Source organism: Seriola aureovittata, chromosome 18, assembly GCF_021018895.1.
Source record: "Seriola aureovittata isolate HTS-2021-v1 ecotype China chromosome 18, ASM2101889v1, whole genome shotgun sequence".
NCBI classification, from domain to species: domain Eukaryota; kingdom Metazoa; phylum Chordata; class Actinopteri; order Carangiformes; family Carangidae; genus Seriola; species Seriola aureovittata.
Genome location: NC_079381.1, coordinates 2419414 through 2444848, shown reverse-complemented (window position 1 = coordinate 2444848; position 25435 = coordinate 2419414). Strand labels below are relative to the sequence as shown.

Below are 25435 nucleotides of genomic sequence, written 5' to 3'. Positions count from 1 at the left end.
TGTCTGTCTGTCTGTCTGTCTGTCTGTCTGTCTGTCTGTCTGTCTGTCTGTCTGTCTGTCTGTCTGTCTGTCTGTCTGTCTGTCTGTCTGTGGACAGATTTTGTCACTGCAAGGCAGTCACAAAACAGGCGTGTAGTTGAGACCAAAATGAAGACTGAGTTTGAAGATGGGTGTGGTCTAATGATGTAGTGGTGGCTACTGAATACTCATGTACTCATGTAATGATGTAGCAATGATTGCCAAGCCACTCATGAGTCTGAATGTTAATAGCTGTGATCCTATCACAAGATAGTCTCTACTCTATATTTATTTCCTAATTTCCTAATGTTCTTAAATTGCATCATAAAGGTTCATTTATGACCTTGGAAACAGAAAAGAAAGTAACTCAAGGTCCTTACTTACTAACATTTCCAGCATTTCCAACAGTATGTCCCTGTCTTCTGCAGCAGAGGAGGACTGCTCTGTAAGCTCTGGAAAAGCCAGTAAGTGGACCTTGAGTTAAGTTGTTTGTTTGTTTGTTTGTCTGTTTGTTTGTCTGTTTGTCAGTCCTTCTCATTCTCATGGATGAGATATCTCAGTAACACCTTGATGGAATTTCTTCAAATTTGGGACAAACATTCACTTGGACTCAAGGATGAACTGATTAGATTGTGGTGGTCAAAGGTCAAGATCAGTATGAATCAAAAGATGAAGTGATGATGATTCCAGGTTTCACCACTTTATTTGGTTTGTTTATGCAAATCAAACTTTATTGCTCCTCAACACTGGTGTCGTTTACATACAGATAATATCAATAGAGCAGATCACTTGTTGATGTGACTCTTACATGTGTTTACCAGCAGTTACAGTTACAATGTGTTAAGAAAAGAACTCCATCATCAACTTTAAAAAGAAAAACAAATGTACCAAGAATTTAGATAGAACATTGTGTAACACAGTTGGTTTAACATATTAATGCTGTGTTTTATATGCATATATTTATTATTATTCTCATAATTTCACAAGTATTGGCCTTCTTTAGTTTGAATTTAATAAATTACAAAAGTCAGAATAAGTTTTATATTCTCTTTCAGTACCACAACCACTAATGCAGCATATTCCCAATGTAATTATTCAACAATTCACTTTAATTTAAAATAATCAAGAGAGAAAAATCCCATTCACCACATGCATAAAAAACATTCAGTTGTATAATAATGGAATAATATCACAGGCTACACATGGTCAAGTGCAAAGGAAAGAATAAGTAAAGAACAAATCACAGTTGCAAATGATTCACCAACATGGTTCCCTTTACTGTAATGACCACACCCTCCACTGTAAATAATAACTGTTTATACGTTCCCATCTCACCATAACACATTAGCTTAAACATACAATTCTGTACAAATCTGTAGACCAGCCTGCTGGTCTGGAAGTAAAAGGAAAACAGACTGGAGGGATAAATGTGCAACAAGGTTCTCTCCGTGGAACCCCATATGTTCTATATGGACAGGGACTGACCCCATGTACACAGATACAGAGAACTACAGTATCTGGGGCCAGTTGCACAAAACACCTTAAGTTAAGATTTCCCTTAAAGTATGAGTTAAGGTTTCCTCAAAATAAAAACAGTTACACAAAACAACCATACACCTCCTCCTTAAGCTTTCCTTAAAATATTATATATATATAATATATATATATATATATATATATATATATATTATATATATATATATATTGGTCTTATACTTAAGGCATCATTTAAAGTCAGTTACACAATTGCACAAAAGGCCTTAGCACCAAGCTAAGGGAAAAGACTAAATGCACCTCTGACTCTGTCTTTACTGCAACAGGTGATAAATGAAGAAAATTAACACATCCCAAGAAGAGTGGGAGAACACAATGGACCTTTAACAATGAGGAACTGATTCTACATCACAGATCTGACCTGCAGTCAGTGGTTGCTCTGCAGTTTCATGTTAAAAGTGATAACAGGTATCACAAGCTAATGGCAGCAATCAACAGTCTCCATCAAAACAATAGAATTTTACTGCTGTAAATTACTTAACTTTTTTTCTTACTTAGGAAACCTTTTAAGAATTTCTGTGCAACACTTTTAAGTAACTCCTTCAGTTAAGGAGAAATTAAAGTATCATACTTAAGTAGAAAAATGAAGGTGTTTTGTGCAGCCAGCCCCTGGGGTTTTCTCTGGCGTGGGCAGAAATAGAAAACTCTGCTGTGGCTGGAGTCACATTAAGTTTCCCACAGTGTCCTGCACAGCATTAATGCAGCATGTAGCCAGTATTAACCAGGGATTAAAGGACTAGAGGAAAGATACACACACACACACACGGTGGCATATTCACACATACAGTACAGCATCAACACAGACATTAACATACACATACTGCAGACCACAAACACTACAAACACACACTTGAGTCAGATGGGGGTGAGGATCTATTGTATACTGTCAGTCCTGGTACAACAGGAGCTTTGTGCTGCTGCAGCTGAGCGACTGACCTCAGTCAACCCCCACCTACAGTGTCACAGTCAGCTCTGTGCACTGGGACAAGGACAGTTTACAGTGTTCACAGGCCACTCCACTGTGATATGAAAAATAGTTTTTAATCCACTGTGAGTTACAGTCAACACCATATTGCAGCAACCTTTGAAAGCAGAAACTGTCTACAACTACAAAGTGCATGAAGCTCTGTCTGAAGTAAAGTACATTAATGAACCTGTAGGTCCATTAACTGACTTAAATTGATATATTGAGACTATTTGGTCCAGCAGCAGTCAGCTGATTATCAGTCACTGATCCATATGCCAATCATATCTTCCAAACAGGTAAATCAACAGTAAAGTCAATCTTAAAGCGGCACACATCATTTTTCAAATAATAACAATGGATCAAACGACCATGTGTAATGTGAAGTTGGTCGATGGCAGTGACAAACCCACACAGGATTATCACTAGACTCTGCATTGTTACACTTTTTCTCTCTCAGACCGTCTCTCAGGCTCTGAAAGCGCCAATAAAGTTACATGAAGTCAGAGACCAGCTGGGCCGATTGCTCAAAACGCCTTAAGTTTGATTCTTGTTAGATTAGGTTCGATTAAGGTTAAGGTTTCCTTAAAATAAAAAAAGTTACATGAAACACCTTTAAGTTAAGGTTTCCTTAAAATCACTTCATAAGGAATCACTTGAAGTCAGTGAACCTGTTGCATAGACAACCTAAGCGACCAAAATAAGGCAAAAAACTAAAGGTGCCTCTGACTCTATCTTAACTGTAACATGAGTTTACAGGAATAAATGAATAAAACGAAACAGATCCCAGGGGTCAGTTGCACAAAACACCTACAGTTGGTAGAGTGAAGGTTTCCCTAAAATGTTCACAAGTATTTAAGATTACTTAAAACGCTATCTTAAGCGCAACATGACCATGTTTCTGCCAATAAATGAAGAAAATGAACCCTTTAAGAAATTCTGTGCAACTCCTTCAACCAAGGAGAGATCAAACCTCAAGTGTCATGATTAAGTAGAAAACTTAATATGTATTGTACAATCAGAACCAGGAGTATATTGTATATATGTATCACAAGCGCTATCGCCAGCACACAAACTGTCTCCATGGAAACAGTAAAATTTGATCACTTTAAAATCTTTCACTTCATTTTTACTTAACTAAGCACAACTTTTGAGATATTCTGTGCAACACCCTCAACTCACTCAGCTAAGGCGAAATTAAACCTTAAAGTGTCATACTTTTGTAGAAAACTTAAGGTGTTTTGTGCAACAAGCCCCAGATATTTCCCTCATGACCTGGTGGAGACCAAACATAGAGCTAAAAGAGAGGGAAGACCTTGACCGAGATTGATAAGTGATAATATATTTTCAGCTTACTTTCTGCAAAAATCAGTTAAGGAACTTTTCAACAAGTAAAAAGGTTTTTATGGACAAACCATTCATATAATAAATCTGCATATAGAGTTGTGACATGAACTTGAGCACATTCGACCAAAGCTTGAAAAAGGTGAATAACATTTAGAATTCAGGCAAGTGAGCACATCACAACAAGCTCACATTCTTGATAAGTCGATAAGAGCATTCAGATTCAGATTCAAAGAGTAAGGACTTAGTAAGTACAGGGAGTGGACGGTTCCATACGGCCAGCCATATGAACATAGGATGCTGTCTCCTAAGAGCATTTTGTCTGATAAAAAGAGCAATGGCATGAAATGCGGAAAAGAATAAAGACATTTTAAAAAAGAACATGTCAGATGTCATTTTAGAAAACTGTACCATCTCCGTTTCATTTTAGTGGTTTCTAACAATCCTCCCCACAGAGTACACATGTGCAAAATATAGAAGTACATACTGTACACAGGCATCAAATAGCATTAAAATATCATAAAGCTTTCAGTTCCAGTCTGCCCTCAGTCAGAGCCTCTGACGGCTCTGGTGCTGCAGCTGCTGAGTCCTCGTCAACTTGTAAAGTCAGAAAATTATCACCACACATTCACCAGCTGCTTGATTTGTGAGGTCGTCAGTCAGTGGTTAAACCAGAAAGTGAGCCAGAGCAGTGAACAGGCTGTCACATGAGTTTATATAGAGATGAACCTTAAACACTGTTTCCAGTTGTCCATCGAGAGGACTCATGGCCTGACTTTACCACAGGTGTTACTGACTTGTCAGGTGATCAGGTACCACTTCCTGGTGATAAACTCGGAAACGTTCGACTTTCAGAGTTGACAAGGTGCTCCTGAACGCAGCATTATTTCAGTGTTGGACTACACTTCTCACACTGTGGTGGTTTTCAGGGTATTGTTCAAGTAATTTCTGGTTCTAATTCTTGGCACTGGTCAAAGAGTCACTGGGTGTGTTTCAGAGTGGTCCTCTTTTCAGTCTGTAGAGGATCCCAGTACAGGGAACTGGATCACAGCAGAGGTCACTAACCTGTCACAGTATGGTTGCTAATCAGCACAGCTTCATCAAACAGACTAATTACTGACTTTATTACCTGCAGCTGTCTGTCTTCTGAAAATCTGATTTTTTTTTTGTCATATTTGACTTTCAGCTGATGAGTAGACTGTCACTTGGCAACTGACGACAACACAGTACTCACGGCAGACATTTTGGACATTAGGAAAAGCTCAGGAATATTAACAAAGTCGTGTCCTGATAAACTGGGACATTGACACTGAAGCAAGCATTCATTCATTCATTCACACACAGTAGTAATAACGCTTTATCCTTTAAGGGTCACAGGGGGGCTGGAGCCAATCCCAGCTGACATTGGGCGAGGGCGCAGTACACCTAGACAGGTCACCAGTTTATCACAGGGCTGACAGATAGAGACAAACAAACATTCACACTCAAATTCACACCAACAGGAAGGAGTCACCAGTTAACCTGCAGGTGTTTGGACTGTGGGAGGAAGCTGGAGAAAACCCACACAGGCTCAGGGAGAACATGTGAACTCCACACAGAACCCAGGCGATGGTGCTAACCACTGCACCACCATGAAACTGCTGCAGCTGAATGGAATTCAGACATGATTCATTTTATAATTTATACCTGTGATTTTCCTACTGTGACATGTATACATGTCTGCTCTGAAACCGACCTGCTGCCTTGTGAGTTGCTGTAGTGTCACCTCCAGTCAGGGACGACAGTGAACAAAGACTTTTACAAGTGATTCTCCAGATGTTCCAGGAGCCAGGTCTGACACACACCCAGTGTAAAGAAATAATTATTGGATTACTGTAAATTCTCAAATAGAATCTGGCAATTAAATTATAGCCCAGAAGAAAAGGAGTCACTGGTGTTTCTCCTTTTAAAATAATAACTAATCTCTGTACTATTAGTGTTTAGTTTGCATCAGGCACATAACTGACGACTGCTAACACTGCTAATGCTGGTTAGTATTGTTCAAATACAGCATCACAGCTGCATAACACAGTGGTGAAGGGACAACAGTCCACATATTAATGCAAAGGAATTAATTCAGTATTTATGGACACCTCGGTATCAGCAGCTAGCCTGATGCTAACACTAATGCTAACTGCTCTTTCTTCGTCTGAGGTAAAAACAAAAGCCCCGTCTACTATTTGAGAAAATACAGTAGCTGTGTTAAATACACTTTCAACCACCTGATTAAATAAAGCAGAAAGGCTCAATATCTGTATCATAGTAGTCTTATATCGAGCTGCGCGCACATGCTCACAGACGATCAGAGAGTCGGTAACACGCTGATGTGGCTGGAGATGAGTTCATGTGTCAGTCAGTGAGACTCGATGACGACCGGCTCAAACACACCAGGTGTTCCTCTGAGAAAACACAGACACACCATCATTTAGACAAAGTGCTGCTGGTTAAGAGAGACGGAACAGTAGATGTGTACTGTACCTGTTGGCCAGAGTCCCACTGAGGGCAGTGGTCCCATCTTTACTAACAAACAGTCTCAAGTTGCTGTCTGAAGGAAGAAGAAGAGAGTGTTAAGGTTGTAATACACGAAGGTTCTGCCGAAACTAAAGAAAGTGAAACTCTGTCCGACCTTCATTGTTGCTGCTGTCAGAGAAGTTCTGGCTCTGGACGATCTTCTCCACGATGTCGTCTGCATCGATGCGAGTGTCGTCCACACAGCTGGGCTGCCTCTGCACGGTGTCCTTCTTCCTCCTGTTGTCGGGTGAGAGAAAGACCAACTGAGAGAAGATTCAGACCTGAAACACGGCAACACTCTGCAGGAGCTAAAGGCAGACAAAGGCTCTGCTTCATACAACAATCATATTACAGTCTGGTTCTATAGAGTTTTCCAACAAATCCCATGAAAAGAAACTGGTGAAACCTTAACTTCAGGTCATCCACATCCCACATTTGACATGTAAAAGCTGTTGATGCTATATTGTTATATTTTATTTTTATTTTTTTTAACCTTAAGTAAATAGAGTCTGGTGATATCACTGCATAAATCTGCCCAACCCAACCTGAGCAGAGGCCTGACCAGCCACAGTGATTAAAAACACCTGTGAGGCTGTGCAGGGTCTTTAGTAGATCAAAAAGCAGGTGTTATTGATGACATTAACGATGGCTCAGTCCCATTAAGTATCACACATCAGATCCCTGGACCAATCAAAACCTTCTCATTTAATAGCTGACATGTATGTGAATGGTTAATGAGGCGACTGGCTCTGCCTGGAGTCAACAGGAGAGGTTCACGTTGGAGTGTGTCCACTTCAGTTAAATGCTTATCTATCAGTCTTGTTCTGACTTTAGATTTCATGATATTCATGTTCACATACATTCATTCATTATTTGCCTCTGATAACCAGTCAAGCTGCAGTTTACATCCATGTCTATCCAGACTCATATAATATGTGGTGAAGACTTTCAAGGATTTCAGTGAAGGGGGTTAAGTGTATTTTGTCATAATTAGCAGATGAATTCTTGAGTAATGCAAGATGCAAATATGATGTAAAACAGGGTCAACAGAATTCATTGACACCTAGGTTCAATAAGCTCAAGCAGCAACCACCTGCAGTTCCTTAAAATGACCACTAGAGGTGGTCAATCCCCATAGACTCCCATGTTAAGTTATGTTTATAGTCTGGTCCTAAAAACAGTTTTAGTCTCTAAAGCTAATTTCCTCCTTCATGACAACTGTTATCAAGGCTTAACGTTGTGTATAATTGAGGGCGTAGCTGCTTTGAGTGACAGGTGGGTGCCGTCACAGTTGGCTAGTTGCTCAGTGTCAAGCAACTACCTGTCTGCTCAGCGTCACCCCAGCTCACTCAGTCAGTGACGGTGATCTCTCTGTGTGTGTTGTTGGTTCTTCTGGAGGATTTTTCATGTAAATATCAGACAGGTAATTTGACCTGTTGTTGACTGACTAACTGAACATGAGGAAGTCTGTGTTCCTGTTTTTAGAGGTGAGTCAAATTCTACTATTATTTTTTTTATATGTTAGCATTAATTAGCAGGTATCGGTGTCTGCGCTCACCATACCTGGCTTGTTAACTTAGCTCATTAATTGTCTAATTTGCCAACCAATGTATTGGCCCTGGGTTAACTCAGGTGTGTCTGTATGTACCTGGAGGACCTGTTGGACATGAGGGCTGCTGCAGAGGGTGGAGGAGGCCTCTCTGGTTTGGTAGGAGTTGCTTGTCTGTGATGCTCGGTGGGGGTGGAGGGATGCGGCTGAGCAGGGTGGGCGACCCCGCAGGAGGTGCTGCTGCTGGAGGAGGCGTTTCTATGGTGACTGAGGTCAGTCAGGCTGGAGCAGCGAGAGTGACCTGTGCTGTAGCCTGGAGGAGGAGAGGAGAGTTAACAAGGAAAGTAGATGAGCAAAGTATCTTATGATGTGCAGCAGAGGTAACTGTCATTTTGGCCAAAATTTTCAAACCAAAAAAGAGAATAAAGTAGGTCATGTGTCATGTATGGACATGCCTGGATTAACTTGCTATGGGTAGAGGTTGTAGAAAGCAGCCTCTACTGAGTGGAGTCCATTCTTCCCTCTGTCTATCAGTTTGTCCTGTGTCACTGATGGACAGTGTCACTGTTTTACCTTCATCTGTCCACAGCACTTGTTTCCAAAATGACTCTGGCTGATCCAGATGTTGGAGGTGCTTTGATATCGGCTCTGAGCCTCTCTTCTGATTGGCTGACTGTTTTCTGAGTGATCCAATAAAAATATAGCAGATTTCAGGAAAACACTCTGAGAAACCAAATCCTGCAAGGTTGGATGGTGGGTCCAGGTGGGCGGGGCTTGGGGCATGGCTGAGAGCAGTGACTGCTTTGTTGTGACATCACAAAGTTCCAGAAGTCCTGACGGCTGGTTTTAAGGCTCAGTTTCTGAATACAGGCTGTGTGCATTTCTCTTTGGACTGAGGCTTTGATACTTTCACAGTATTAATATAGAACCTAGACCTGATCTATAATCAAACAACACATGGACATCTATCTTTAGACTATATGGGACCTGTAACATTTGAAGAAAAGTTAATTTCAGTGCCTGTTTGCTGCAAGAGTTTCTTTCACATGGTTGTATTATCAATCAGGACACATTCTTCTCATGTTGGGTCATGGTGCTTGGCTCATGGTACAAATTTTCAATTTAATTACCACAAATTATGTAACATTAGGCTTGGGCTAATATCGAGAGACATCGTCCGAGCCAATGTAACACACAGTAACACTACAGCGCTCAGGGCTCCTGGGTTTCTGGGGCCCTAGGCCTGTTGCTCACTTTTCCCAGTTGGTAGTCCACCCTTGGATGATGCGCAGCACCACCACTTGATTACATTCACCCCAGGTCAAATATTGTCCTACTGCTCTCACAGCACCTCCCTGGTCTCAGCAGGAGGAAGTCAAATGTCTGATGGCAGCAGGAGGAAGTGAAGGGCGCTCTGACCTGATATCTTGCTGTGCTGGCTGGCATAGCTGGCGCTGCGGAAGTGACCGGTGTGAAAGACCTCCTCTGGACTGGAGACACTCTCCCCCTCCTCAGGCAGCCCTGTAGTCAGGACACACACAGCCGACACACACTGACACCTGACTCATGGACATGGATCAACACCAACAACCTCAACACATATTAAATAAATACATGTCATCAAATATGATATGATCAGCCTGTAATCATTTCAGGGCAGCTGGGGTCAGAGAATAATGAAGCTGAGCCATTACCTGAGCTTCGTACCGATGACTGTCTGGGTTTGAAGGCGCGGGCTCCCTCCACGATGCCGCCCAGTGGCTGCAGTGTGGCATCAGTGCTCTCTCCCTTACAGTCCAGCTGCAGGGTGGGGTCCTGGTCCCCCGTGGAGACAGATTTGGCTGTGCAGGGGGGCCTGGAGGTCAAAACAAAAGGCAGAAAGTATAATGGGTATTTCAAAAGGTTAGCTTTAGCAGAGGCAGAAAGTTACAGAGTTACAAATATACAAGAAATATAAACATGGAGCTCAACTTGTAGTTCTACGCTAACATTATACTTCCTGTTTATATTCACCCAAACCCCAGAATTATGGGAACCTTATTTCTAAAACTTACATAACAATAACAACAGCAACAAAATCCAACAACATGAACTTGTTTTGTGTTGCGCTGTCATTATTTTTATTTTTTAAACTTTTCTAAAGTTCAGAAAGTCTCATCAACATTCTGCTCTATCCACTCTTACACTGATGATTGTGTTCAGAGTCTATGGACACAGACAATGGCAGGGTGGTGATGGGAGCAGACAGAGGAACTCACGTTTTAAAGCAGGGATCCCCAGACAGAAGAGTCATGTCAATTGTTACCTATAAAAAACAGATGTGTTAATAAACCTTAGTGCTGATTAGTCCAGTGTGTGTGTGTGTGTGTGTGTGTGTGTGTGTGTGTGTGTGCCCTGCCTTGAGGATGGAGTTGTCCTGTCGAGTGTTTTTGGTGTCGTAACCCTCCAGGATGCAGCAGCGAACTGTGGAGCCTGATCCAGCAAACTCTGCAATATTGAGATCAGCAAAACCTAACTGGAGACAGACGAGGAGACAGATGAGGAGACAGACGAGGAGACGGACAAGGAGACCGACGAGGAGAAGGACGAGGAGACAGACGAGGAGAGAGACAGGGAGACGGACAAGCATACAAACAATGAGATTTTTTTCTTTTCAAGATCTTATTCGCCCACTGTGAACCACATCAGTAACTGACACTGGACCAGTCCCATGGCGTGAGGAAGTGAATGAAGTCAATGACCTACTTTAACCTCCTCATTCATGATGTCTGCACTGTTTCCCTCCTGAGGGGCCACAGCTTGTGTTTAGCTCTACCTCATTTCCATTAATGTTCCTATAAACATATTTCATGCAAATTCTTCCATCCGAGCCTCTAGTCAATCTGAAAATGTCATTAAACTCTTTGCTGAGAAGGTTTTTTTTTCTTTTCTGATTCTTAGTCCCACCTACTACGCTCTGATTGCCTGGAAACAGCCATCACTGAGGACATCTGCATCTTGGTGATTCAGAGGTCTGGAACCAGACTACACAAAACTCTTCTTCTTCTGTCCACCATTCATGTTGTTGACCGTAATGAATGCTGCAGCCTGTAGGGGTCACTAGCTTTAGCTTCAGACTCAATTTGGTTAATCATAAACTCACATTGAATCAACATAAAACAAATTCACAGATTTATCTAATGAGTTCCTTTCCACTGGTCAAAATGGAACAATCAGCATTCACACCCGGGTAAAATGACAGCAGTCACAGGTATTTATCAGTTCTCTGATCTGCTCTGATCAGCAGTGATATAAGCAAACCTGTCACCTGTCCAGCACAACGCTGTTACACCAGAAACACCACAGCTTCACTCGCTCAGAGATAAAAGAGTGAGGTGCAGCCCTGCCATAGGTTTCAAAAACACACAATCACCAACCAAAGCGAGGCTCTGACGCAGTAGCACCACCCTGGAGATGAGAGCCTGCACAGCAGCTAGCAGCTCGCTCTCTCCCCTCATGTCTGTGTGTGTGTGCTCTGTAAGTGCATGTGATGACATCACTCCCTGCACTTGTGTGTGTGTCCTCTCTGGCAAATCCGTCTGGTAGTGTGAAAGGTGTTAATCACCTTTCTTCAGCAGGTTCATCTGTCATAAAAAACCTGCTTATACCTGATAACTTTGGTGTAAAAAGGGAAACAGTCACTGCTTTGATTAATGGTTCTTCTCTTGATGTTTTGATAATAGAAGACAGTACAGAAACTGACATGAGCCAACACACAGCAGACCACCTGCAGGAACCATGTGAATCACCTGAGAAGGTAAATGATCCCTGTGATCAGCTGACACTTGACAATATGCCAGCTATTTGTCATAGCTGCAAACAGCTGATACTTTAAACTACAGGTGCTTGAAGTTGAGCTGTACACTGCACACACACACACAGACACACACACACACACACACACACACATATACTGCAGTAAACACAGTGTGATCCTGATCTTCGTGAAGTTGACATGGTTGGAGTTTAACAGGTTTTACCATCTCTGACACTGTAAAACTCTGGTGTACAGATGAAGCAGCTCTTTATGAGCTCACACCGAGCTGGTTAAACATTACTGTTGATATATTTAAAGCAGCTGCTCATCACATCATCAGAGAAGAAACTCACCTTTGAGAAGGTTTTTCCTCCTTTGAGCTCCTGGAAAAACAGAAAGAAGCAAACTGTAACAAACACACATCACAGTATATGGAGAACATGTAGCCTGAGGACAAACCAGATTTACACCGACTGTACATTACTCTCATCTTTACATTCAGAACCCAGAGAAGCATGGAGAGGTGGCTGCTGGGATTTGTAGTTCACCTTGCGTACAGAGATCCTGCAGATGCAGGGGTCCAACACACCGGTGATCGGGTTAGCGCTCATTTTACACACAAAGGAAAACTTCTTCCTCCATCGAACGCAGTTCTGCTGCACCTCCTCCCTGCACACACACACACACACACACACACACACACACACACACACAAACACACACACACACACACACACACACACACACACACACACACACACACACACACACACACACACACACACACACACACACACAGGTTGATGTGATGTATACAGGTGTAAACAAAGAGCTCAACATCCCCTGACACTATAATGATAATAATAATCCTTGGCATGTTCCAGGGGGGCTGTCTAGCTCCAGGCCACCTGCAGCCTGAGCCCCCTCCTCCTCCATTCATGGGGCCCCTGGTCCATCCTTTGCTGAAGGATGGACCAGGTTGACAGACTGCATCACATTTCTTTATAAAACACAACATGAATCTGAGGTATAATCTGATCCAGGGGAAGACAAACAAGGTGGACAGCTCACGGCCTCAATTCTTGACAAAGTGAGTCATGGGTCTTGTGATGAGCCTGAAACCTGATGCCCAAGAGACAAATGGAAATAAATCTGCATGATAGGAGGAGGAAATAACCTAACAGCGGATGTGTTCACATGTAGATCACATGTATTTGAATGTTATTAAACATAGGAAATAATATTCATCACAGGGAGAATCAATAGAGAAGGATCAGCTGTCTCTCCGGCCTCTTATTAGAAAACATGAAGTCTGTGAGGTTGAGGGTCCAGATGATCTCATCCTGGGATGTGACACATAAGACCGAGCTCAGGGGTTTTCCACTGAGTGTGCAGATTGAAAACAGATTTGGTGTTTATCTGCATGTAGTTTGATGTAGGACGTCTCTGTCTCTGTCTCTGTCGCTGTCTCTGTCTCTGTCTCTGTCTCTGTCGCTGTCTCTGTCTCTGTCGCTGTCTCTGTCTCTGTCTCTGTCGCTGTCTCTGTCTCTGTCGCTGTCCCTGTCTCTGTCTGTCGCTGTCTCTGTCTGTGTCGCTGTCTCTGTCTCTGTCTCTGTCGCTGTCTCAAATGATTTTAGTGGAGCACTGAGAGGATCTGATAAAATACTGTACGTTAAGCTGAAGATGGAGACAAACAGTTCGTATTAAGATTCTATGTTTCATGACGAGGCTGAACCAGGGATGAACTCTTCCCTGGAGGAGAAAGTGCAGGGGTTTATTACTGTCTGTGCATCAGATGGCATTAAGTCACATTGCTTCTATATGCAAAGCAGTGGGAAATCTGGATGAAGGAGGTTTCTTTGGAAGAAACTTGATTAGCATTAAATTGGTTCAGGAAACATCTTGAAATACTCAGTGAACCACTGCACAAACTCCTCAATAACAAACAACTGGTTCAGTTTACATGTGGCTGAGATGTCATTTGAACATTTTTTTTTTATTCATCATGAAAACCTCAGTTCATGTTGTTGAAATGATTATCCAGATCTGCGCAATAAACAATCACAGGTTACAAGGTTTCAAGTGACGTGAAGTTCAGGAGAACATTTTTGAAAAGAACCTTTTTGATATTTTCTTGTGAAACAAACAAACTGAGGTCCACAATTAAAACCTGTCATTATCCGCCTTGTCTTCCTGTTAGACTGTGGCCCTTTGTCACTGTGACATAGGAGACTTGCAGATTCATGTTCCTCACAGTTTTATTAAGACATGACATTTACAGATCGTCACAATGCCAGTGTGATATTTGGCACCTGGTGCCAGAGGGAGTGGTGTCACTGCTGCAGAAGAGCAACTTCTCTCAGTCACTTCATCATTCATGGATTTTAACGTTTGCAGCGTTATGACATTGATGCTTTAATTAATAAACATAGCGATTGTTTCTCACATGAATCCTCTAATAAATATTTTCATAAACATATAAGTCAATGACACATAAGATGACGAGACATTAGGTCGGGACTCTAAGTCCTGTTACAGCAGCTTCTACCACAGTTAGAAACCTCAGAGCCTCATCTACACAGTGCTGCAGGACGATGTATTTCTGTAGTCCAACTCGCCGTTAGCATCATCCTGGTTCCCTCCACTAACAGCCAATGGGATTTTAATATTGTCTCTTGGATTATTAGAGAAAATAAACAACAGTTAACGATCCTGACAGGTTTAGTTCAGCAGGATCATCTTCACTAATGAACTCCACTTCATGATGTTTGAAGCCTAAATACAATCAGCAGAAGTAAAGAGCTAATGTTAGACTATAAACCAACTACACCACGGTCACATGACTTCAACACCACAGTCACATGACTTCAGCCTCACCCCCACTAAACTTCAGCTTGTAGTTTGATTCAGCTCTGACCTCTTCTTCCAAGGCCTTTCCTCTGACGGAGTTAGAGACAGTTTGTACAAACACAACGAGGCTGTAAAGGTGGACTGGAGAGTAGATCAGTTTTCATGTTCAACGTGATGATGTTTAACGTCCCCGACAACCTCTGTAGTCTCAGTTAGACACTTGTCAGCAACCGAGACGTAAAGGCCTAAAGAAATCAGGACTGGGGTATTTACTGACTGATTTTATATTGTAGATTGAAATGTGAAAATGTCTTGAGCTTGTTTTAACACAGACCTTGTTTCAGCCATCTAACCAAAAACACACTCAACAAAGCCATTGACCTTAGGACCAAACAACAGCAGGAGCCAAAATGTCCAGGTTTTAGGACTCATTCTGTCACAGCTGAGGGATGACAGAGTTCAACCTCACTGACCTTTCACCTCCAAGGAGCAGAAAAAGTGTTTTGCACGTTGTTGCAAAAAATCACCTGCATCAACATGATACGCCGAGAAGAATCTATGTTATTCTCAAGCTGAGCCGGGAGGACAAGGGTTATCTCTCGATTTATCGGTCAGTCTTCATTCCGACCCTCACGGGGGGGGGGTGCTGGGCTCAGCCTTAGAGATAGGGTGAGGAGCTCTGACATCTGGAGGGAGCTCGGAGTAGAGCTGCTGTTCCTTCATGTTGAAAGGAGCCAGTTGAGGTGGTTCGGCATCTGGTTAGGGTCCTCTTACAGGTGCCCTCCTATGAAGGTCTTCTGGGTTTGTCCATCTGGTAGGAGACCTCGACGTAGACCCAGAAAACGCTGGAGAGTTTATACATCTCAGGATCTCCCAGGAGGGGCTGGAAAATGTTACAGGGCCGAGGGACGTCTGGACTTTTCTTGACCTGCTGCCACCGTAACCTGACCTCAGATAAGTAGAGGATGGAATGTGAAGGATGTGGAGGTGGTTCTTACCTACAGGTTATCTAGATGGGGAAACTGACAAGTAGCATTCCTTCCTTTAACGGCACAACAACTACAACTACACAACTTTCCATGTAGAAGACGCTGAACCCGACAATGCTCCATGACGGAGCAGGCCATGATGGAGCTCAGGCCAAAAGGAGAGTGTGATCTTTGTTTGTGGAATCTGGCGTCCCTCCCTCTGTCTACAAACTGCTTTTTACTCACTAAGCTGATGACTAATGAGTAAAGGTACAGTAAAGGTGAGCTGTTCCAGCTGAGACCACAGCAGTATCATCAGGACACTAACACTAAAGCTGTCAGTGTGGTTCACTAACCTCTCTACACATCACACACTCAGACCATCAGTGTGCTGGGCTTGTCCCGACTTGGCTCTTAGACTCTGATGTTATCTGGAACAGCTCATTTCAGAGGAAACACTACGAAGCGTCCAGCTCTCTGCACACAGCTCTGCTGCCTCACTGATCACAGATAGTCCCACATGGTGGTTCTGTGGAATGAGATGTCACAATGTAGGAAGACATGCACACCCGCCCACAGCAAGGTTTCCTTTACTAGCAACTTTTATTGATTTATTTCCTCATGTACAAGCACAGATACACAATGTCACTAAAATATTAGAATGCTGTAATTTGGAGAGATTCATTGTGCGCAGGTAATGAAAATAATATGGCCGCAAACAACACTGACAGAGATCCAGGAGATTACATCAAATCCTCATGCTAACCATCAGACCGCTAACTCTGTAGGCTAACCCTGGATTTTGATATAACAGGTTCCAGATTAGTTATAAATTTTTACAGAATTCATCCAGATTACTTAATACAAAAATTTGTGGCCAACGAATAAATATGAAAATGATTTCCATTTATTATAATTATTATTATTATTTTATATGTTGAAGTGGTCCATCAACTCTTTATCGCTAGTTAACGTTCCTCTGCAGACATGTACTAAACTCTGTAAAAATCCTCTGCAATTTTGTTTAACATCGTTTTCCTTCATAAAAAGTGGAAAAACCAAATGAAAAATAGACTAGCAGAGAAATCAGAATGGTTAGCGTAGTTAGCATCTTTTATGATGTTTGTTAGCTTGTAACTGGCAGTGGCTGACACATTGTTAGTGGTTGTGCTAATGCTAAATTTCTCCCTCTGTACTGACAAGTTTTCAGGTTTATTTAGCCCCGCCCCCCATCCCCACGAGTTGACAGGATTGGTTCCTTAGGTTTGTGACATATCAAACCCTGGCTGTGTGAATCTATGTTTATGAGACTGTCATTGGTTCACTGCAGTTTAAGGTGGAAACACTCAGTCATGGTGTTGATGATTATTTCTCTCATCATATGTCTTGTTTTATATAAAAACATCATATGGATGTTAACAAGGGTAAACACTTGATTTTCATCAGAGGGTCTTTAAGTTGATTATTTACAGCGCACATCAAGCCACCAGCAATTGTCACAGTTCTCTCAACAGGCGGTCCGCCACTGGATGTGGCCTCTAAATTCTAACACAGCAAGAGATTAAGAACACAACGACTTAAAAAAAAAAAAAAACAGGCATTAACATGTCTCTCAGCTTCCTCGCTCTATATGCAAATAAACATACCCATAATTCCTGTGAAAGACCAGTCAATCTGACTATCACAGACAGAGACAGAGAGAGAGGGGCAAGGTCAATTAATCAATGTCCTGTTAGTATCGTCAATGTTAATAAACCACAGTAAATACTTTCAGTTCATGATGAAACTGGCGGGACTCTTTGTGTGGGTGTGGCAAACACCCCCAACTGCAGTCACTTTTTGATTCAAATGTTGCTTCACTCTGATTGGTGCACAGAGGTACATGCCATCACACCTTTATCCACCTAAGCCCCGCCCACTTCAAACCAGAGAGAAAGACAAAAGAGCAAGAGAAGAAAAGCAGAAATCTGTCACGTGGAAAAAAAACTGAGGCAGATGATGTTTGGATCTGATCACTGATCACTTCACCTCTGACGAGTCAACTGCATTTTAAAGACTAAAGAAACACTGAAGATAAAGTGTGTTCATGTTTTCCATCTCTGGATATCTCATTATAATAAGCAGCATCACTTTCACAGCTGTGACAGTGCAACCATCATGGTGTGTAATATAAATCTGAGGCAGGCATCCTCCAGCACTAACTTTATCAGAGGAGCTAAACTCTTACCTGAACAGCTCTGACAACAACACACCTGAGAGAAACACAAACGGTCAGACAGGTTCTGCTGCTTCTTCTCTTACAGCCCAACCTACCTCCACAAACACACCATTGTACGACAGGTAGACACAAGCAGCGCTTTCTTTCTGGAGGGTCACGGCCTCCAAGGGGCTGTTCATAATGAGTCTGACTTACTGATCAACACATGCTTTTTAATTCATTCAGATTGTTAGCTGATTATGGAAACTGCACAGAAAGTAAGAGAAAGACTGAAAAGCTATTTCTTTGTGAACAACATGTTGGACTGATAAATGACAACCAGAACAGGAGCAAGACCCCAAACCCCCTAAACCCCCTCACCAGATCTATAATCAATACAGATCAATAAGACTGTTTACTGCGCTGTGAATTTCCCTCCATTAGACACTAATCATCATCCATCCATCTATTATCCATACCTCCTATCCTTTTAGAGTCACAAGGGCCTGGAGCAAATCCCAGCTGACATTGGACCCTAATCATCAAATATGTTGATTGATCATTTTATACATTTTCTGTGCATTTCCACCAGGGATGTCGCGAGAACCAATACTCGATGCCAACTTGAAATTGTGACAGGGTTGCCAAACCGGGGACCAGTTGCTAAGGGCTCAGTTTGCCCATATGGTATGCACCATAACCGCTCGGCCCAGAGTCCTGCTGGCCCCCACCTCAGTCTCTCGCTGCCTGAATTCACAGTGGGGTTGTGGGTCGTGGGGTCATAGGGTTGTGGGGTTGTGGGGTCGTGGATGTGGATGCGCACAGCAGTTGCTAGGTAATAAGGTAAATTTTTGTATTTCTGCTACCAGTCAAATAAAAGTATAGGCATGGCCATTGGCCAGTCGTCACAGTTGTACTCATTTTCATACGTTTACAGGATTGGACATAACCAGGAAGAAAACAGAAAAGTAGTGGAAGGTGACAGCTGACATCTGTTGTAGCAACATTCCACACACAATGTTCAAAATGGCTAGTGTTAGCTTGTTTAGGCTAATGTTAGCTTGTTTAGGCTAATATTTGCATGTTTAGCCTGATGTTAGTTTGTTGGTATCGAGAATCGTACCTACCAAAAACATGTCAGCTGCACCTCTACTTATACATCATGTTCATAATGAGGAAACAATAATTAAAATGGTCGATTACAGTTCGTACTCTAAGACACGATCCAAATCAAAACTAAATGAATGGATGAATTAATACATTCTTCCTCCTTCATCAATTAACTTTTTCCTTTGTCTCCATCAACTAACTCGCCTTCATTATTTTTTACTGGAGAAACATGTGACCAAATCCATGTCACTGATCAGGATTGAAAAAGCGCTTTCAATATTTGCTGCCATTTAGAAGACACATGAAGCTGTTGATGAGCCTGTTGTCAAAGCCGTTCTCTGTAGAGAGAACAGGATGTGGAGTTAGAGCTTATTGAAATGTAAAGTGATGATTGTCTGACGTCTCCACTGTGAGATCTACAGGGGACTGGACCGCCCCACATTTCCACGACAAAAGGATGCTCGGCTCATCACTGCATCACTACTTACAGTCTTGGGATATGAGCCCACTGAGGTAGACTGAGGGCCAGGATGACTGACAGTCACTTCTGTGATCTATGTCCATGAGTCTCCACTTCCAGACTCAGACTGGACCTGACAGTTCTTCAGTTCTCCAGCATCACTGTTTACAGCTGACATTGCTGACCACTGTACCTGTAAGCAAACATCATCCTGTCCCTGCAGGAGTGTATGTAATTTGGTGCATGCAACAGTTACTCCACTCTCTTCCACACCTGCTTTGTCTACAAATAAGTTAAAAGAAAAATGTCCAGTTAACTGCTCCGAGCATCTGCAGCCACTGTCTCCATGAGTCACTCACTACTGACTGAAGCAAACAGTCACCTGCTTTCACAAGAGTCAAATTTCTATCCAAATGTAGGACAACTTGTAAGAATCTATTATGTATGAATAATAGAACGTGGGCTCATCAAGACAAACAGCTGATGGAGCTTATCCTCCTGTCGCTGCCATTATACAACTGCAGAAGAAGAAGAAACAACGAGATGAGGTCATGGTGGAAATCAGACATTTCCGTTTGTTTCATGTATGAATGTGAGGAAGGTTCCAGCTTCCTCATCATCTCGGGGCTGTGTGTGTTTTCATGCTTGATCACTGCACTTTGTTTTGGTTTTATCAATACATATACTTTTCCACCTCAGCCAAGAATTAAAACTTTTTATGCCTCTGCGCCGGCGACAGTCAAAGCTGGAGGCATGTTGTTTTCAGATTGTCCGTCCGTCCGTTCGTCCCGTTCTCTTGGACACGATATCTCAGTAACGCCTTGACGGAGCTTCTTTAAATTTAGCACTAATGTTCACTTGGACTCAAGGATGAACTGATTGCATTTTAGTGGTCAGAGGTCAAAGGTCAGTGTGACCTCACAAAACACTTTTTAGTCATTACTCAAGACTTCACAGCAATTATGACAAAATGTCACAAAAATGGTTCATATCTTATAAGACTCTGGATAAACAGGATGAAACCTGAAACTAGTCTGAGTGGAGGAGGCGGAAAACCCCCAGGAGCTGATTCTAGTTTCAATATGTGAAGTTTTTGTTTTTTATTTCCAGTGTGTCCACTCATGTCTTATTTAATGCACAGGTAGCAAATATGCATGACAGCAGGTGGATGGATACACACCGGAGTGAAATGTTATTTCAGTGTGATTATCAGACTCAGGCCTAATCTCAGTGAACACATCTGAGCTGAAGTCAAACAGAGCAGCAGCAGGAAGGAACATTTACCTACAGCGCTCCAACACAACTGATAAAACACGTCGGCTTTAACTGCAGCAGCAAACAGAGGTTCTGATTCTTCTGAGCACTGCATCTGCACTCGTCTGCTCACACACACCGTAGGACACACTCACCGCTGTTCAGGTGGATATTAATGTGTGTCCTGGAGTGCTGCTACAAATGTGTGTGAGTTATAAACCCTCTCCTCCTATTGGTCACTCTGTCTTTTTTTTATTTTCTGGTGGAAGAATCTGAAGAATGAGACAGAGATGCAAATGAGCCTGACACACACACATTCACACAAGCAGATACATGCTGACACACACACACACACACACACACACACACACACACACGCAAGCAGACACATGCAGACAAACACAGATTAGCAATCAAAATCTCCTAACCCAGCGATCTCAAACCTTGGGAGCAGCACCATGGACCAGTTTTCAAAAGGCAAATTTCTCACGGACCCGTTGTCAGGGTGGGTGTGTGTGTGTGTGTGTGGGTGGGTGGTTGGTGGGGGGTGCGGGGGGTGGGGGGTTATGTGGTGCAATAAGTTCAGTAAGCCTGTAATAACTGTACAAATAGCTTATATGAAAATAACAGCCTTTAGCAATTGTTGTACTTTACCAATTAAAATAAATAAATAAATGAGCAATTTGTCCTTTCCGTAGCAAATATGCCACGGCCAGGTTCTGGTCCATGAACCGGTGGTTGGGGACCACTGTCCTCACCCAACCATTAATCAAACAACAGCCGGTGCACACATGTCGCCTGCTCTCTATGTGTGTGTCTGTGTGTGTTTTTCAGTAACTGGTCATGTTAGCAGGTGTGTGTCTGAGGTGGTAAATGGATTCAATGGAATGGACTGTATTTATAAGAACCACTTAAAGCTTTACACTATCGGCCACATTCACCCATTCACACACACATTCTTACAGTGCTTGCTATATACATCTATATGCATCTCTATCACACACACGTACTCATACACCGATGAGTCACCACATCAGGGGCAAAGTGGGGTTCATTCTCTTGTGCAACTTTGACATGTGGACTGGAGGAGCTGGGGATCGAACCGCCGACCCTCTGATTAGTGGACGACCCGCTCTCCCTCTCAAGCCAAGGCTGAGAGGGAGAGCAGCCTTAAATGTGGGAGTGAGACTGAGACTGACGTATTTGGCAGCTCTCAGATAAACATGTCTGTAACTGTGTGAATGTCAAGCAAATATGAGCAGTTTACAAGAGCATGTGACACGTGGTGGTGTGTAACTATAACTCGAGACAGTCGTCCAATGAGATCACAGCAGCCTCAACAGCCAACCCATGAACACTTTGATAATTAAATGAATAAGTACAGCCAAGGCTGACGGGGATGTCAGTAGTTTTGCAGGTATTTCATCATAAAATAAAGTATTAGTAGTATATAAAATTACAGTTTGTCCCTGACTCTGGTTCTAAGGCTGAGGAAGCCCAGGTTACAGTTCATCCTGTATCGAATGTCATGACGAGCCATCCAATAGTTGTTTTATAAAAAACTACTAATGTCTCATGGTTTCATCATGTTTGGACCATAATGACATTTACATTTAGTCATCTGGCAGCAGCTTTATCTAAAGAGACTGACAGTGAGGTTCAGCACTGAGGCTTCAGAGCAGTAGAGACCTCGGTGTAAGAACTAAGCACTACATGTGTTTAATTAGTGAAGGAGATCAGGTGAAGTCCACAGTGGGAGCTAGTTAGACATGTGGGGGTGTTAGAGGTGTTAGAGAGGAGGTGCTCTGCTCTGATAGACTTTGGTAGCTTGTTACTGATTCACACAAAGTCATTGTGCAGGACAGTGACAGAGTTTTATGAGCATCTTGAAGAGATTTACAGTTTTCACAGTTCTGAAAACAGGAAAGAGGAAGGTGAGCAACCCGCAGACAGAGGTGTGTGACCTCCATCCTTCATCCACTCTGAATTCTGATCCATATTGTTTTACAGCACATGTGATTCATGAACAACAGTCAGGATAAGTAACTACATTTGATCCGTTTTTCCTTTCTCTCACGTCTGATATCAGACAAATTAAAGTTGTGACAAAGACCGTTCTCAGGGATTAAACATTAATACGACATTTCTAACTGTAACCTCATACAACAGCTCTGTAAAATATATGAAGTCTGATCTTTCCTTTGGTGTAGACACTGAAGAGTAAAAGCAGAAAACAGATTATCTCCAGTGACAGCAGACAGGAGAGCAGACCAGACTGCTCACACTTCCCTTTTCTACAACAGTACTGCAACTACCAACAGAGTGGAGTTCTCTTCAGTTCAAACCAACCCACTGTCCCACCACAGCCCAGCATGGTGACTGGTAACTGTTAACTAATTCAATTATTTCTTTGTCTCATCTGTGTGATTCTACCACATATTACAAAATTAAAGGGATACCTCGATCAAATGGTTCTACTTCTTTTCAATCTATTGGCAGCGTAAGAGAACATATCTAAAGAAAGAAACAATGGCAAGGACCGAGCTAAGCTACATCGCTAACTCCCTGATTAACTATGTACCTCCGAGAACACTGAGGTCATCCACTTCTGCTTAATTGAAGGTTCCCAGCAACAGCCGGAGGAAAAAACTGGACGCAGCCTTCGTCAGCTACGACCCAAAGCTGTGGAGAACACTACCGATAGATATCAGAGAGGCAGATCACTGAGTACCTTTAAAAGAAAGTTCAAAACTCATTTCTTCACTTTGACTAGCTCTGAAATTTTACACTTTGTGCCACATTTAAGCTCAGCACTTCTGTCTTTTCTCTTCATGTGAAGCACTTGGTGCAGGTCATTTCTTTGTTGTAAAGCACTTTGTGTTACATTTCTTGTATGAAAGGTGTTATACAAATAAGGTTTGTTATAATTATTATTAGTTATTGGCTAAAATAAGAATGAAAATGAGGTACAATCCTGTCCTACATGTGTTGTGGCAGGAGTAATCAGCCCCATAATGTAGGTTCATTAGTGAGTGTGATGTGATTCATTCTCAGCGTCAGTAACAGTCATGCTGTTGTTGTGAGACGTGACAACGTTCTGACTCCAGCTCCACACAGACATGAGACTGATTATTGATCTTCTAATCTAAAGTTTTGGAAAGAAATCAAACTAATGTATTTCCTTCAGTGTCGAGCGATTCTTGAACTGGCATCGGAGTTAAGGTAGTATTGAGCAGTAATCTGAATAAAAACATTTAATGTCTCTGAAAGCTTCCTTAAAAGAGTTAGGGCGAGAAGGTTATGACTTGTTGTGGCACTTCCCCTCAGCTTACTCACACAGTGAGGTTTATACACTGATGGATGGAGGATGGCGACCATCAAACTTATGATCTACTAATTGCTGATGATTAAAGGGTTAGTTCACCCAGTCTACAGAGAATAAAACGTGTTTTCTCACTTAGTGATGAAGAGACTCTTGCTGGGACTGTGACAGTTTGAATCCGAGCAGCAAAGTGAATGATTTCTTCTCCCGACACCTCAACCGTTTTGTCCAGGAGCCTTTGAGCAAAGCACATACCCTCAACACGCTCCCACAGAGCACCTACAGGTGGCTGTGTTGACCGGGAAGCTCCAGGGTGGAGCTGAGGCAACTTTCCCAAGAGACACGAGGGTAAAATAACACACAGTGTGCTAAAGGCTCAACTGCCTGAGCTGCTACTTTCAGACCAGTTTTACAGCTGTCACCATCCACTGCACTCAGTCCCTTATTTAAGACAGAACACTGTCAACAAACAGGTGAATCATCTGCAGCAGAGCGACTCTATACAATCTGTCTCTGTAGAAAACATTAAAGAAAGACACTTAACATCAGTGAAGTCAAACACAGAGTGTGGACAGCATGAAACTGAGGTTTTAGTGGGTTTCAACGCGGAAGTGACGAGTTGCTCTAAATACCTGGATGACGTCACAGCGAAGTCTCCACCATCTATCAGCCGGATCTTACAGAATAGCACCCCGTTGACAAACGGCACCGCCGTGAGCTCCTCTAGTGTGAAATACACTTGAAACTTGAACTTCTTCTTTTTCATTAAAAAAGTCATTGTCCTCTGTCACTGGAGCAGCAATGAATGAAACCAGAAAACTCCCAATAAATAGGCTGTGATTGGTTTTTTAAAAATCCCTCTTTGTCTTCAGGTGAATCATTTCTGAAGAGCTGTTTAGACCTGGAACACACAGAAAAGAAAAGACTGTGATACAACAATATGAACTGGGCTTTATTTGCCTCTGCATGTTGAGGTTTGTGCAGCAGTGACAGCTGTGGACTCATGTGCTCCGTTTATGTTTAATAGCCCACATTACATTGTAAGTACATGACAAACCTCAGACATGTTAGTTATGAGTCCTGGTTGATGACTTATGTATTTTCAAACACTTAAACACATTATCTTTAAACTCCCCTGGTCTCCTCTCTGACATTACTGGACTCTCCCGGTGCAGACAGCTGCCACGCAAACAACGAAACCACTCGGCGAGTTTAACCATCGAGCCTTCGCCCTACAAACACTAAATCACCAAAACCTCACCTCCCGGTCCCGCTGCTCCTCAGACTGGGTCAAACGGTTCAGCTGTGAGCCGCTGCAGAGAACTGGAGTCCGGCTACTGGACAGTTTCTCAGTTTCGATGCATCTTTACCAACTTTTCCCTCTTCACTGAAGTTCATCGACAGTTACAGCGGCTCCCTGAACGTCTCACTTCATGGGGCCGAGTTAGGGACCGTCCACAAAGTCTGAGCAGAGGTGAATCAGGAAGAGGATCAGGGAC

General features: G+C 42.5%; 1 protein-coding gene across 1 annotated transcript; it reads right to left on the bottom strand.

The window, feature by feature from the left end:
• Positions 1 to 702: 702 nt before the first annotated feature.
• Positions 703 to 25354, bottom strand: LOC130186830 (early estrogen-induced gene 1 protein-like). The gene is made up of 12 exons (XM_056404122.1): positions 25198 to 25354; positions 24569 to 24837; positions 12324 to 12444; positions 12129 to 12158; positions 10378 to 10494; positions 10238 to 10284; positions 9674 to 9834; positions 9399 to 9500; positions 8079 to 8292; positions 6546 to 6667; positions 6398 to 6464; positions 703 to 6318 (listed from the first exon to the last, which is right to left on the bottom strand). Exons 2-12 carry the CDS (start codon positions 24712 to 24714, stop codon positions 6273 to 6275), a joined length of 1173 nt encoding a protein of 390 aa, XP_056260097.1. The 5' UTR covers positions 24715 to 24837; positions 25198 to 25354; the 3' UTR covers positions 703 to 6272.
• Positions 25355 to 25435: the final 81 nt, after the last annotated feature.

Bases quoted from the DNA above. Each gene is read 5' to 3' on its own strand.
- LOC130186830 (XM_056404122.1), bottom strand. From the start codon at position 24,714: ATGACTTTTTTAATGAAAAAGAAGAAGTTCAAGTTTCAAGTGTATTTC. The intron at 10,285-10,377 runs GCAGGGCACACA...TGTTTTTTATAG, and splicing joins AGGACAACTCCATCCTCAAG to GTAACAATTGACATGACTCT. The intron at 6,319-6,397 runs GTACAGTACACA...GTGTTTTCTCAG, and splicing joins AGTGGGACTCTGGCCAACAG to AGGAACACCTGGTGTGTTTG.